The 15,833-nt window shown below is 40.7% G+C and overlaps 1 protein-coding gene across 2 annotated transcripts in view; it reads right to left on the reverse strand.

Moving 5' to 3' along the window:
• Positions 1-15,833, reverse strand: part of slc39a11 (solute carrier family 39, member 11) — a 186,505-nt gene that overhangs the window by 58,632 nt on the left and 112,040 nt on the right. Inside the window, exon 5 of one of the 2 annotated variants that reach the window (XM_085170430.1) lies at positions 9,644-9,764. In XM_085170430.1, coding sequence (XP_085026556.1) covers positions 9,644-9,764 — 121 coding nt within the window. Of the gene's footprint in view, positions 1-9,622; positions 9,765-15,833 lie in introns of both variants that reach the window. The other variant, XM_085170429.1, reaches the window with a different exon arrangement.

Consider the following 15,833-nt stretch of genomic DNA (forward strand, 5'->3'; position numbering starts at 1 on the left):
TGTGTTCATCTAGACAGGCCTAGGTTTCACACTGAGAGACTAACTTGCCATTACATGTACTGAATTAGGCTACAATGTGTCATTTTGGAGCAAGTTTGGTTGGTGGTGTGCCACAGGATATTTTTAATCTAGAAAATGTGCCGCGACTCAAAAAAGGTTGAAAAACACTGTACTAAAGTTAGTAGAGCAAAAGATTGGCTTATTCTGTTTTAACCAAGAAACAAAACACGATCAATCCAAATTGTACCAACGATTAGGTATTCATGGCCACAGGTGTGGCATTGGTATGAATATTTCAAATAGCTCAATCCAGCTGCCATCAGTTTCTTTCCTGTGCTATTGTCACAGAATTTTGTGTGATGTGTCAAATGTATCAACTGTGTCAACTACATTTTAGACAACACTGTTCTACCTGAAGTATACTAAAGTAAGGACACCATCATTCACTACTATTTATCAAAAGAATTAGTAAGCAAGCCAATGTCTTGCTTCTGCACTGCACTTTTATTGAACACTAATTACACAATAAATGTCATCAATCTCTTCATATTTTTCAAGATGATAAATGTTGTATCCAGCATGGATGGAGGTTTTACTCCTTGGGGAAAAAAGTTAAAGCTCTCTATTATGTAAGTAAAAGTGGACATTTTTAATATGGCCATGTCAGGAATGGGGCCTTGGCCGGAAAGCTCTAGAAGCCAAAAACACCTTGCAATTGGGCAGCCTATAAGAACAAAGCTGGCATAAAGGGAGGGTAGCCTCAAATTAAGAGAAGCCAGAAAGTCTTGTTTCAGACACAAGAAGAACTGAGAGGCTGTGTAAAGGCATTAAACTTTATTTTATGGCATTTTAACATCTATAGTTCATTTAGTTGATGATTAGTTGATGTGAACACTGTGCTGGTCTATCGCTGTGAAGAAAAAGCTGAGCATAAAAGCAGAACTGCTGATTTATCAGCCGATCTACATCCCTACCCTACCCTTTGAGCTTGGAATAGTGACCCAAAGAACAAGATCCTAGATACAAGGCAGAGATTAGCTTTCTCTGAAGGGTGGCTGGCCTCTCCCTAAGAGATGCAATGAAGACTTCATCCATTCAAGATTCCGCTCGTCCTCCACATCAAAAAGAGGCCATTGAGGTGGTTTCGGCATCTGAATTGGAATGTCTACTGGCTGAGTTTATAGCACGTCCTACAGAAAGGAATCCCTGAGGTAGATCAAGTGTAGACTGGACAGATTATGTTTCTTGGCTGGCCTGGGAATGCCTCTACGTTCCCTGGGATTAGCTGGAGGAAGTGGCTAGAGATAGATACCTAACTTCTACTAGTAGTTTGTGTACTCTGCACACCTATGGTACCCTCTGCTGCATCCCAGAACGCAAAGCCTGCATATCGGAAGGCATTTACCTCAAACAAGCTGCATACACCTGGTAGCTGGGTCGGATCATGTTTAGACCATAAACAAAGTGCTCTGAAGTATGCAGAACCAGACTGAGACCATCTCCTCCAAAGGGTCTTGGTGTGGTTGTTTTGGTCAACACCTCAGTGCGAACTGCAGTTTAAACAGAATAGACTAAACACTGCAGGTGTAAACACCCTGAAATATTGAATAATGCAAAGCTGCTATTACTCCAAATGGCCAAACTTTCTCACTTTAAGTTGTCTTGGCTCAAGAACTAAATATTTAGACAAACTCAACATCAACTATAGTGGAACTATTAAAAAGTTGACTGACTCAGCATCTCCAGCACCACTAGCTCTTTTGCACTCACATTACACTACTATTCATACCACATATTCCCTTTCTTTATTATACACACTTGTAAACCACTGCACACATTAAACAATGATATCTCAAACATAATTTAAAAGTCTTAGAGAGATGGTCAACGATTCAGTTTCTAATCCAAGTGATTTACAATACTGGATCAAATTACACCAACAACAAAATGTGCCGCATTCTGCTATGCTTTACAAGTTCATGCATTCTTCTTTGCCTTGTTTTATTCCATTCACTAAATCTTCTGTCACGTCAGCCACTCCCAAACATTAATCAGTTGATATTCTCCGTGTCTCTGCACATTTGCATCTACTTCCTTAATTAATCCAGTCATTATTTATACCGCAGGTTTACTGTTTACCCTTTATCTCATCTCTGGGATTTCTGGCATTGCAGCAGTGCTCTGTAGCCTGTTTGCATACTGATATTGTGGAATGATAGCAATGCCTAAAATAATTTTATGCATTCTATATTGTGTACGAGTGTTCACAATGTTCAGTGTCTGGTAAAATGTTCATTGTTTAGCAAAACAGTAGGTGGTGAGCAACGATGTTGTTTTGATTTTTATGACCACAACATTTGACAGCAAAGCCAGGCTGTTTTGATTGGATGTTCTCCTTCATATGCCTGACATTGTTACAGTGTAACTGTACTGTACTGGGCAATGAAATTATATTGCACAAACTTGTGATTCTGGAGAAAATGGTAAACATGCGCCTGGCTGCACTTCTCTGGGGTTAAAAATTGTGGAATAACTGACTGAACTCCTGTTTATCAACTATGTTTGTAGCTGGAGACCCAGCTCTCATCCCCAGTGATGTGCTCTGACATGAAGGCTGGCTCAGTTTGAAACAGAAATTGATTTTTGCTCTCCTTGGCAGAAGAGGATTCCTAAGAAAGTTGCATGAGAAGATAATCTCCAAGGGGAGACTGCAAACATCAGGTATGGTCTTTGAATTTTGACGAGGTTGAATTCACAGAAGGTCTTGATTCATTCAGCCCTTTGTCACGCGATGAACCGATGCAAAATTCATGTGGCACAACAGAGTTTTTTAAAAAATGAGCTATTATCAGCTATAAATAAGATCTTTGTTGACAAGACTACCAATAGACTGATATTGGCAGATGCCCACAGTTATGTGAAAAAGAAAGTTTTCACCTTGCAGACCATTTGCAGTAAATCCTTGCTGCGTCCACGAGAATTAAAAAGGTAGCAGACAGATGCTGCCATTTGATTAACTCATCAGCAAGTATGACTACAGGACCACCTCTGGTCTGGAGTATTGAGATGTGTGGTAATACAATGCCACAATCTTCTCAGAAGTGGATGTCCCAGCAAATTCACTTCGAGGTCAAGAGGCCTAAATGTTAAAGTTTGTAACAGCACCATTAGAACAAGACTGACAAGTGTGGCTTGTACGGAAGGGTTTCCAGAAGATAGGCTCTCTAAAAAGATTACTGCAGCATGGCTAAAATTTAAAAGCTGCATTTGAGCAAACCACAAGACTTCTGGAACAATGTCCTCTGGACATATGAGAAATGATTGACCATAATGCACAGCACCATATTAGCACAAACCAAGCACAAGCGATAGTGGTGTGGCTGATTCGGGCTAGTTTTGCAGCCACTGGTCCAGAGCACCTCACAGTCATTGAGTTGATGATGAACTCCTCTGTTGATAAAAATATTGTGGACTCAAATGTGGGGACATCTGTCCAGCAGCTAAAGGCTGCTGAAACTGGGTCATGCAAGAAGATGTTGATCCCCAAGAACAGCAGCAAATCTATAAATAATGGCTGAATCCAGACCTCAGCCTCACTGAAGTAATGTGGTGGTATTTTAGGGAGCTGTGTATGAATGAAAACATAACTCAATCAACTCAACCAATCCTGAAAAGAATGATGTAAGAAACTTATGAAGTCATACAGAAAATAAATACCAGAAGTCACTTCTAGCAAAGACAATACTTCAAATTCATGAATCATGTGGCTATGCTACTCTTTAGGAATAATTAGCATGTTTTTGAAATGCAAATTTAAATGTCTGGTGTTGTGCTTAATTGTTCTGTGGAGGAGGGTTTTTTTAAAAGTTCTTCTCTAAAAGTAGAAGATTAATTCCCACCTCTGAACAGATGCCCATCTCAGCAATGGAAATGAAGCACAATTATACTATCAACCTGCTTGGGAGATTAGAATAAAGAAAAAAATGTAATGCATACCTTCCACATTCATATACCACACATCTAAAGGACTGGATTGAGCTTTTGGTTTGTTCATCTTCTGTGATGACTAAAAGGACAACAACTGCTTCCAAAAAAGAACTTTGAGTCAAAAGGTAAGATTTCAAATAAAGATAAAGCCCAAACCAAGAGGAAATATCCATAAATTAGTCAAGAAATTAAAAAAAGAGGTCCCCAAAAAAGAGAGCCCAAACACCAATCATCAGATCACCAAAGGACACTGAAAGATAAAGGAAGCATTTATTGAGAGGATGCATGTAATGCTAAAATACAATATTGATTATAGCTTAAACATGAGTTTGTACACATGAACCTAAAGAGATTTATCAATAGCTTTTGTCTGTAAAAGGATCATAAATAAAAGCAAAGCCTGACAAGGTCAATCTTTCAATAGACCTGAACTGGAACCTTTCAAAAATCTTTAAAACCGGGCATCCTACATGTCTTTGAAAGTTTTTTGGAGTTGAACCCACTATTACTCTAGACATCTAACCTTGAGCGGTGTCCAAAGTATAAAAGAAAAAAGCTGTCAATCATCTTTTGTACAGCTTGCTTGCAGAAGCATTTGCTGATATCTACAGCATTTACACCTTCCTCTGCTCCTAACCCCATTAAGGTGAAGCCCAGATTAAGGTTAATATCACAGGCAGTATTAAAGAAGACTCAGCGGCCTTGAATGAAAAGAGAGCCTTTAGATTTGAACCTATATTGACACCAGGAGCCCAGAGGCTACAATCATCTTCACCTCTGCAGCTGTTGTACTGTACAGGAAGACAGGGATTCTGATATTAATGCTGCTGTGCTGTGACTAAAACATGGTTACTCTTTTGATCTGTTGTGAAATACTAGTACTGGGCAATCCTGCAGCTTCTTTATATTTTGCTAGAAAAATGGGAAATAAGTACAGCAATCTATTGAAACACCCAAAGCATAGTGTTCAAGGCAAAAACATACTAAAGAACTTGGATGTTGCTATTCTTCAACACAGCCTGAACTCTCTTAGGCAAGCTTTATGTAATTTATTTCAGAAATAATTCTACAGACTTCATTTCAAAGCTTTTCTTTGGATGCTGGCAGGTTTTTTTTTTTTTTTGTCTTTTTCATCATGATCTTTGAAGCATCTTTGTTATGGTTTTGGGGACGTCAATCCATGACTGACAGTGTCCCATTGTGTGTTTTTCCAGGAATTCTTTTTTGGCAGTGTATTTGGGATCAATATCAATATGACAGATGTTTTCCAGGTGGTATTGTACGGTGGATAAAAATGTAATGGTACTTTTCTGTTATCTGTATCATCTGCTGAGACTGCACTCAGTGCTAACAAAGAAGAACGTAGCACGAACAGCAAAACAGGAGGACGGAAGAAAATGGGAACGGAAATTTAAAAAAATGTGAAAGCATTTCAAAGAAAACAAACAAAGTTAAATGCAGGCTGTGCAAAAGCGGAGATTTCCTTCCATGATAAAAATGTAAAACTCTGGCACCCTGGAGCTCTGATGTCACCTCAGCGTGGGTCAGTTTTAGACAGTTAAGTTAGTGCGCCGTGTTGATACCTTGTTTATGGTAATGTTTGTACAGTAATGTCTATGTTGGCTTACCTGTTGGAAACAGGAATAGCTACACTGTCTCCTAGTTTTTCTTAATGAATTTAATTTGTTGTGGGGTGAGACAACAGGATGATATTCACAGACTTGAGCAAATGAACTACTGGAGCCTATAACAGGAGGTTTGCCCATGGGAAGCAACGATCAGAGTTATTGAAATAATCGTAGATTAATCGACTACTTGAAGAACCATTGGCAGTTTAGTCGACAACCAAAATCTTTAGCTGCAGCCCTGATCCCTCCATCAAACATGTTGACACTGATTCTCAGTCTAGTTCTTGTGTAATGTAACATACTTCTAGCTTTCCTCCCAGTCATTCTTCCTTAAAAATAGCTTCTTGACAGCCATCTTCCACTGAATGAGACCATATCTGATGATGTTTCAGTAGACAGCAGATGGATCAACAGAAAGGCCTGATGCATCTCTCAGGTCCTGTGTCAGGTCGTTGCTAGATTTTCTCTTCTTTTCATATACAGTTCACGCTCTGTAGTTTTTTTTAGGCATGACATTTTTTATTTTGTCCTCCACCACTTCTTCAATATTTTAAGTACACAGTGGACGCCATGCTGCGATATGCCAAGTTTTAGCAAATAGCTCTTTAAGAATACCTTGTTGGTGTAAAAGAACTCTTTTATGCCTGTCAAACTGTGTTATAATTGGTATTTTGTAAATAGAATGGCAGTAACAAACTCCGAAAGATATAATTTAAACCTGATTGAGTAAGATGCCTGTTTTCAATGCTTGAATAATTCATAGGTCAGTGTTTAAAAAATCATTTGGAAATGTTCAACAATTCATGGGAAATCTGTGGGAAAAAGTGCAGTCACTGTCAAAAGAAAACTTTACAAGACATTCAGAAAGCCTGCTGCTCACTAACACAAGTCTGTGTCCCTGGAAGCAAAATACGAAGAAATTGTAATTCTCTACTGCAGACTAGCTATGTTCCATCCTGAATAGCACGTCGAGCCTGCAGTGACTTAGAGCACTTTTGATCCCTATGGGGGCTGGTCTTTCTGTTTACTGTATTGGCTGACTGACTTCAGTGCCCTCAGGCAAGCCATGAGGGAGACTAACTGATCCATAAGCCACACCGAAGGTAGCTTGAAATATATATTTACTCATTTGGTGGACTTGGCGACTAAAGCAGGGATTCACTGTCAGTTTTGAGAGTTTTATCACTTTTGTCACTTTTTGTCTCTTAACACGTTTAGCACCCATTTAGGTGCTGTCCTTACAACAGTGAAAATTAAACATGTTTTACACTGTATAGAAATGCCTTTTTATCTTTAAAAAACCATCAACTGAATAACACGGAGGTCACTGTGACAATGACGGAAATAAAGAGGAGTGAGTGAGTCAGAAAGTGACTCACAGGAGCATACGCAAACACGAATGAATTCAAAAAATAACTCAGTCTTCCAAGCACTTTGCAATCGCTCAGCAACATCCAGGTTGAAGTCAAACTGTTCCTGGTAGCAAGAACAAACTTCCCAAAGTTTTATGTCAGCAGGGAAGACAGTGTAGTAATTAATAAGAATACAGGCTGCACTGTTCAATTTCCAAAGACCAGCCAATGCTAGTGGTGACCCACTGAGGTGGCACTTGTTAATTTTAGTACCTATAGTTCTGGTGCAGTCACAGGTCAAAATATGTGCTCTAAAAAAAGCGTATGCTGCTTTGTATTTTACAAGACTATAGCACTAAAGCAAGCACATGCAGGTTACTGCCACAACTTCCATGAACTGTCTCAGAGTTTGAAATAATGTTTTGTGTTTAATCAACGCCTTTTGGCACTGCCATTTTTGTTGTCTTGTTAATTAATCCGCTAGATTTGCTGGCATGCAATTAAAACGAGGTGCTAAGTTTGTGCTACCCTAAGAAAATCCCAGATTTGTGTGTTCTTTTTCAGATTCAACCCTTATTAGATGAGTGTCAGAGAGGGGCTGGAAGAAGAAGAACCCAGCTTTAAATAATCATCCTATCCTGGGTAATTTAAAATTGGCATTATCTGCCAGACCTCCCTCATTAGATACATATTTTTATCTTTATCTGATAAGTTGTTGAATTCTTATGTTAATGTAACTTGGCCTATTTCAGAATTTCTTTTTTAATCTTATAAATAAATAAAAACTTTACATATTAATGAGTCAGGCCCTTTGGGTCACATTATATTGCATGGAAGGAAGGTATTTTTCTGTTTCCTATACTCATACTCAGGATATCGAGACGTTTTGGTCCAGTTCAATCAAACTCTGCTGTTTTTTCCCTTTTGATTTGGGTTGTTTGAGCTGGCAAAAAAGCTGTCAATCAAAATCTGACTAAATAACTCAAGCAGAGAGACCCTGCTTTTCAGGCTGTCTCTATGCTGGTTTGACTGTATGCTGAAAACAAACAATATTTTTTTAAGGGTACAAGTAATTCATGATTTAAAAAAACAAACAAAACCTTTGTAGGTGATCTATGATAAATGACAGGAGGTTGTGCACTCAATACCTCTTAATGAAAATGAAATGCAGCATCAACACTTTGGGTATAATTAAGATTTTTAAAAAGTCTTTGTTTTCTTCCTTGCTGCACCTGACCATTACTTTTCATGAGTTACGGTCTTGACAATTAGTGCTGATGAAGATTTATTCCTTAATTGGGTTCATTGTGACACCAAAGAAAAATAACGACATAAGGCTTATAATAAGCAGCATGACTCTCCATTTCATTTTCACCATTTGCTCTGGTAGTCTGGTTCGAAATCAACAATGTGTATGATTCAGCAGAGCCCCTGCTGTGCTTGGAATTCATAAGAACGCAGACCGACAGTTAACAGCTTTTCAGTGCAGGAGTAAACAGAACATAACATGTGAATGAAAAGCCAATTTATCTAAACTATTACCATTACCAAAAATAGTACCAATGGAGTTTCCCTGAAGGCAAGACGCATGTTTAGCGCGCCACAAACGCAACAAACCAGCTGCTCTGAGCACAGTCGTCACAGCATTAACATGCACTGTGAGTATTGTTGTATTATCCTAGTAAGAACTTATAGGTAAGTACGTAACAAATGTTATACAAAGCCAGTATATCTAAATATATTGTGTATTTAGCTATCTAAATACACAGACGTTCACATTAACCACCTACATTGAGAATCCAGCCACAACCTGGTGCCTCCACCAGACAACCTGTGCAATCATCTTTAAATTGAAAGCGATTTACCAGAGGTTGAGGCACGTTCCCCTCTGGATGACCAGGTGTTTGCTGTAACCTAACAGCAAAAAAGTCTGACTAAACCATATCAGACAGTCTGTTTTCATGCAAGTGAGGCCAGCATTTATGTTTAGTATTTTATGTTATGTTTTTGCTGCATTTATTTGCTCATTAATTTTCTGCCTTTGTTAGGCACTTGTATATGTGGGGTGTCACTGCTCAGTTGCTATAATATTACTTTGATATGTTAGAAAATGTTTCTTACTCATGTTTTCTGCAAAACAGTACAAAATTAGACTTGTTTCTGTCTTGCACGTTGGAAATTATAATTTATGTTAATTACAGAACAACCTACCCATTATAAACCGATTCAGACAAGTGTGACAATTTACAATTAGCATGTAGGACATTACGTTATAAGGGAATAGCATTTGGAAAGATGATTGCTTAAAGGAAGGTTTAGTGTTGCAGCCAAGGATAATTTCCCAAGAGCTGTCAAGATAAAAACACCATTCAAAGTCACAAGAGCACCCAGTGAGGATTACAGGTGGTGAGATAAGGCAGGTAGAAAAAGAGAAACAGAAAAAACAGGACAACAAAAAGAGAGCCATCATAGAAGCGCCAGGTGAGGTTTCAGATAGCCAACCAAATGCAGTCGTTTTTCCTCAGTTTTGCTTTCTAATGCCTGAACCGCTTTGGCAACAAATCATGCATTTGAAAAAAAGAGACTACAAAGGTTGCAGCTACAAAGACTGCAGCCCAAAAAACAACTGATGTGGGTATATGAAGGGAGGCTTGCCTGAGAGATGTCCAGCTCTACCTATGCTGATGGTCATATCATCAGAGTCCAGGAACTGGAACGGGGGATCCTCTGCTTTTTCTTTGTGCCACTTGGAGTCAGAGGGCAGAGCCAAGGCACTGTGGGGGTCCGTACCAACACCCTGAAGATGACAGAAAAAGACAGAGACTTAGGTTTTTTCGGTTTTAGCTTTGGTTATTGATTCGCCTAGAGCTGTGAATGTCTGTATACATTTGAGTTTAGAATGTTTTGCAAAGTTGACAAATCAACAGAATGAATTGTGCAGAAACGCAGTGCATATAAAGTGACTCAGTGTTCAGTGAGCTGTAGATGAACTTTCTTAGCATCACCATAACATTTTCATTAGTATTTCTGATTTCAGTGAAGTATTAGAGATGCATGTTTTCTAAATATATTTGCCCTACCTGATTAAAACTGAATTGTATATAAAATTGCAGGACCATCTTTTAGGGCATTGTCACTTAAAGTGCTTGTTAGCACTCAGTCTAGTGCATCACTTCACATTGTTGACAAAGAGCTGACATGTTTTTCTTCTCTGATTAAAGTCCAGTGAATGCTGTGTCTGAAAATGATATAGGAAACGTCACACTGTTGTTGTAAAGGGAAGCAATTCCAATTAAACCACCGTTCAAGCTCAAAATTAGCTCAGCTTTGGTTGGAGACAAGTGAATAAATGGGTAGTTCAACTTAAGATTACATAGACCCTGAAGGGAATATGGATAGAAATAGAAATGCTTCAAGTGCAAAGCATAAAATAACTTATTCAACAAAATAACAGCAGTGATGAACTTTGTAGCCTCCATCTGGCTACGATTTGTTGAATAGAGAAGTTAAGACCCAAGTGCAGGGCGGAGGAGGCAGACCAAATTAACAAAAGACGAGCTGTTTATTTAGGCTAATCCATAAAAGCTCAAAACACAATCCATGCCATGAAACACAATATCTAACAGACCTCAGGAGAACGTGGAGGAAAATCACAGTGGGCAGGATAACAGACACTGCAACAACAATTGAGGAAAAGACAGGACTATTTATACACGCAAGGTGATTAGGGAAATGGAGACAGTGAAGGCAAACTACACACAGGTTTAGACAAGACAATCGGCCGCAGGAGGAACTAAAACAGCACAAAACACAGGAGACAACTAACAGAGTAAAACAAGAACTGAATTTAACAGAGAGAAACACTAAAGGGGCTGATAAACTCCATAAATACTAAATTATGTTGGAAATGTGGGAACACAGCTTATTAAAAATAATATTTTTAGAAAACGATCATTCTGGGGTAACAGTAAAAGTAGGGGCACTGAAAAATAACAAAACCCCACAACAAAACTCACACAAAGCAGACAGAGACACTTCATGAATATCTTCATGTACATAAGGATTTGGTTTTATTCCTGCTTTCTTTCCTTTCCTTGTTTCTTTCTGTTTTTATCTCAGAAAACTGTAAAGTAATTGTGTAAAAGTAGCTGCATGTTGAAAATCTTCCATTAACAACAAGCAATCTCCTGCACGCGCTCACTAACTGGTCAGGGAACACACATTTTTCCTTAGCGGCATTTTTCCCAGGCAGTCACCCACTGGTCTCTAGACCAATGTGACTGAGGCCTTAGTCTACACTGTTAACATAATATAGTCTACGTGATAGACAATTTTTCAAAATGACCACAACTCTTGAAAAAGTTATTAATAGTAAACCTGTAAGTAGCACAAGTTAGAATACACTAAGCTAGTCATTATCAGCAGTTTGTGCAAGAGAACGAAGTTAATCCTTTATCTCTGTTACTGACTATTGGTGACTTAGTCCAGTCCTTATGCATCTGCGAGTGATGAATAGTCCAACCCATGTCATTATCTAGCCAATTAACTTATTTTAGACATTTCCAGTCTTCAGTGCTGCAGTGTCAGTGAAAGCAGTAGGGAAGGGGGGGGGGGGGTTATGGGGGGGCAGGTGTCATTGACAAGTAACTGAATTTTATTTCAGTGCTAAAATTTGTATACTAAGGAGATCAGAAGTTCTATATCCATGTTATGCTTTCCACAATGCACAAGTTAAAATTAATAACAGACGAGCGCTTTACAGCTGAATACATTACACGTTCAGACGGACTCATCTGTCAGAGGGGAGACAGCTGACTGCAATTAACCCGACACCTCTGCTTTCACTGTCAGAGTAAATGTGTTCAGCTCCATTGTGCTACCAAAGAAATGGCACCAGTGCTGAGAGCATAGCACATGAAACCAGTAGTCTTGTTTGTCTACATCAGTGTTGGGTAAGTTACTTTAAAATAGTAACTTAGTTACATTACTAGTTACTTCTATCAAAAGTAACTCAGTTACTTCAAGTTACTCGTTACTTTCAAAGTAACTAGTTACTAGGGAAAGTAACTTTGGTTTTACTTAGAATTCTCTTGTTAATGTGTTGCTTCCATAACTTGGAAGCAACACATTGCTTACTTGCCACAAGTGCACTGTGCCACCTACCAATAGAAAGGAAAAGATAATGTGCATATTTCCACGAGAGAAATCCCACGCCTGGACCATCATTGACCGCTGCCATGATTCTAGCCTACATCACAGCATCATGTGCGCCTTTTACATCCAACACAAAAACTGCAGTCGTGGTGCTTTGATTGTACTCAGAACTTGGAAATTCTGCCTTCTAAATAGGAAGATGTAGGTAACACCAGACTGCAGATGAGCTGCATACAGGGCTGGACTGGGACAAAAAATCGGACCGGGCGTTTTGACTAGAGACCGGCCCACCATCCATCCATCCATTCACTTCCGCTTATCCTTTTCAGGGTCGCGGGGGGCGCTGGAGCCTATCCCAGCTGTCATAGGGCGAGAGCCGGGGTACACCCTGGACAGGTCGCCAGTCTGTCGCAGGGCTCACACACAGGGACAGACAACCATTCGTGCTCACATTCATTCACACATTCACACCTAGTGGCAATTTGGATTATCCAATTAACCTATCCCCACAAGCTGCATGTCTTTGGACGGTGGGAGGAAGCCGGAGTACCCGGAGGGAACCCACGCAAACACGGGGAGAACATGCAAACTCCACACAGAAAGACCCCGGCCTGATGTTGGAATTGAACTCAGGACCTTCTTGCTGTGCGGCAACAGTGCTAACCACCGTGCCACCATGCTGCCTGCCGGCCCACCATTATAGGAAAAATCATAAAGCCTTTGAATGAAAACAAATGCTGTTGTGACAGTGATGTTCACTGTTTTGATGGTATATATGTATCAATCTATCAATCGTTTGTTGTAAGATTCAGATAATTATTTTTTAAAAGCTAGACATTTTAAATGAGAATAAGAAAGAAAAGTATTTCTTTGTGCCCACCTCTCCCTGTTAATGCCCTACCTGGCCCCCTGGCAAAACTTTGCTAGATCCGCACCTGCACAGTTACCAGCTGTCAGCTACCTAAAAAAGGATCCTGGGGTTATCTGTCTCTCAGAAACAGTTCATAACTTCCCTTCAACTCATTCATGTCACCTAAAAGGTAAACCTGTTTCTCCATCACCTGTTCAGCTCTCATGATTCAGTAAGGACATCTCCTGGTTTCATCTTCATGTTTCCCTCTCACCAGATAACCAAACCGACATCATGACCAGCAGCTTTTTTTTGCAGCTGTGGCTCCAGCAAACATCAGCTGATACTGTTGTGTTGGGCTCTTGAATAAAACTCCCCGCTCAAGCGATAACGTGGAGCAACAACCATCTTTATTCTAGCTTACTCTCGTGCTAATTACATACCACCATTTCCTGACTAGATGGTAAGTACTGCCGCCTAGTGGCGCATGATGTACATCAATATAGATTACACCACATCCCCCTTACTGAAGTTAGGCTGGTACATTCTTTTGCTCTTCAAACAAAACATAACTGCATAATATTTTTTTTCAATACAGACATACCCCAGCATTTCAGGAAACATAAACTTGGTATTTTCATAAACACTTTCTTTTCTCTTGTAACATATGTCCAACCATTTTACCTTTTAAACATGCTATTCTCAAAACCACAACTTAGCATTTGAAATACAACTTTCCCCTTTCCAAACAATTAGCTTCACAGATCAAGTCTTTTCGGTTTAATCACTTCCCTACCAGACCGGGTTCTAACCACACCTGGTGTATGTGGTGCGCTTGGCTCAGAAACAGTCTCTGTAGGAGTGGACTGGATCTGTTTTGCTTCGGTTTGAGTCTCTGTTTGCGGGATCGGCACAAGATGACTGCGGTTCCTTCTGATTGTCCCTTGGGGTCCACTGATGATGTATGATCGTGGAGTTGGGTGGACTGATGTCACTGTGCCCTGTGCTTTTGCATCCGTGATCCAGACTGGTTGCCCTGGCAACAATTTATCCAGTTCTCTTGTTCTATGTCTTTTGTTAAAACATTCGGTTTGTCTCAGCCTTTTCTCTCTCTCTGCACGACAAATCTGCTGAAAATCAGGCAGACAGGGCTGTAAGGTTTCAGGAAGCATTGGCAAGGTAGTACGAAGCCTGCGCCCCATGAGAAGTTGAGCCGGGCTGTAGCCATTCGCCAGTGCTGTTGTTCTGTATGCCAGCAATGCCTTGTATGGATCGCTAGCTTTTTTGAGGAGATTCTTGATGGTCTGGACGCCCCTCTCCGCCTCGCCGTTGCTCTGCGGGTACCTGGGACTACTGGTGACATGCTCAAAACAGTAGTCCTTTGCAAAGTCTCTCATTTCTTGACATGCAAATTGTGGGCCATTATCGGTAATCAGTGCTTCAGGTATTCCATGGCGTGCAAACATTGACTTTAAATGCACAATCACATTGGCTGAACGAGTTGGGCTGAGTTGAGCAATCTCGACATATCTCGAGAAATAATCTATTACCAACAGATAGTTTTTGTCTTTTAGTGTGAACAAATCAGCTCCTAAATTCTGCCATGGCCTCTCAGGTAAACGTGTGGGCATAAGAGGTTCCCTCACGTTAACTCTCTCCTGTATGCACAGCCTGCACTTAAGGACAAGTTCACTGATCTGATTACTTAAGCCTGGCCACCACACTGCTTGTCGGGCACGTTCTCTACACTTAACTACCCCTTGGTGTCCCTCGTGTATTTTGTCCAAAACTGCATTTCGCATGTTTGCAGGTATGACCAACCTCGTGCCTCGCAGTAGTAGTCCATTGTGTACACTCAGAACTGCTCTTTCGGACCAGTAGTGTTTTACCACTCCCTGCAGCTGGTTCCTGTCCGGCCAGCCCTCTGCACAGAACTTCATGACTTGGGAACAGACGCTGTCAGACTGTAGCTGTTCACGGAGATCTGTAAGGTATTTGCTGCTAGTAGGAAGGCCCTCCAGCACCGCGTCAACGTAAATATCGGTGTCCTCCATAAGATCATTGTCTCTGGGCATCACGCTGCCTGCCAGCGGTAACCGTGACAGCGTGTCGGCTGTGGTGAGGCTTTTGCCTGGAATGTGCCTTATAGTGTAAGAATACCTCATTAGGCGCATGCGGAATCTCTGTATCCGCGGTGGAAGCAAATCCAAGGCTTGTCCTCCAAGTAGGCTCACAAGTGGCTTATGGTCAGTCTCAAGCTCAAAGTGTAGCCCTAGAATAAAGTCACTGAATCTTTCACAGGCCCAGGTGAGCGCCAGTGCTTCTTTTTCCAGCTGAGCATAGCGCTGCTCTGTGGCTGTCAATGATCGTGAGGCATACGCGACTGGTGACCACATGTCATTGTCTTTCTGTAGTAAAACTGCCCCCAACCCGTATGAAGAGGCATCTGCTGAGATCTTTTGTGGTTTGTTTGGGTCGTAAAGCTGCAGTACTGGAGCGGATGACAGTTCTTCTTTTAAACTGCTAAACGCGTTTTGTTGCTCATGCCCCCAGTACCACATGTTTTTAGTTGAAAGCAAGTCTCTCAGTGGTTTGTCTTTTTCGGAGAGGTTTGGGATGAATTTCCCCAGCTGATTCACCATTCCTAAGAAGCTCCTAAGCTCACTCACGGTGCTTGGCTCTTTCATATTCTGCACCGCACTAGTTTTGTCAGGGTCAGGACTCATGCCTTCAGATGACACAATGAATCCTAAGAATTTCACTGCCCTTTTGCCAAACTCACATTTTGACATGTTCAGGGTGACGCCCGCCTTCTCTGCACGGTCGAGGACAGCGTGGAGTCTCATGTCGTGCTCCTCTCTC

The sequence above is a fragment of the Neolamprologus multifasciatus genome, chromosome 8 (assembly GCF_963576455.1).
Source record: "Neolamprologus multifasciatus chromosome 8, fNeoMul1.2, whole genome shotgun sequence".
NCBI classification, from domain to species: Eukaryota; Metazoa; Chordata; class Actinopteri; order Cichliformes; family Cichlidae; genus Neolamprologus; species Neolamprologus multifasciatus.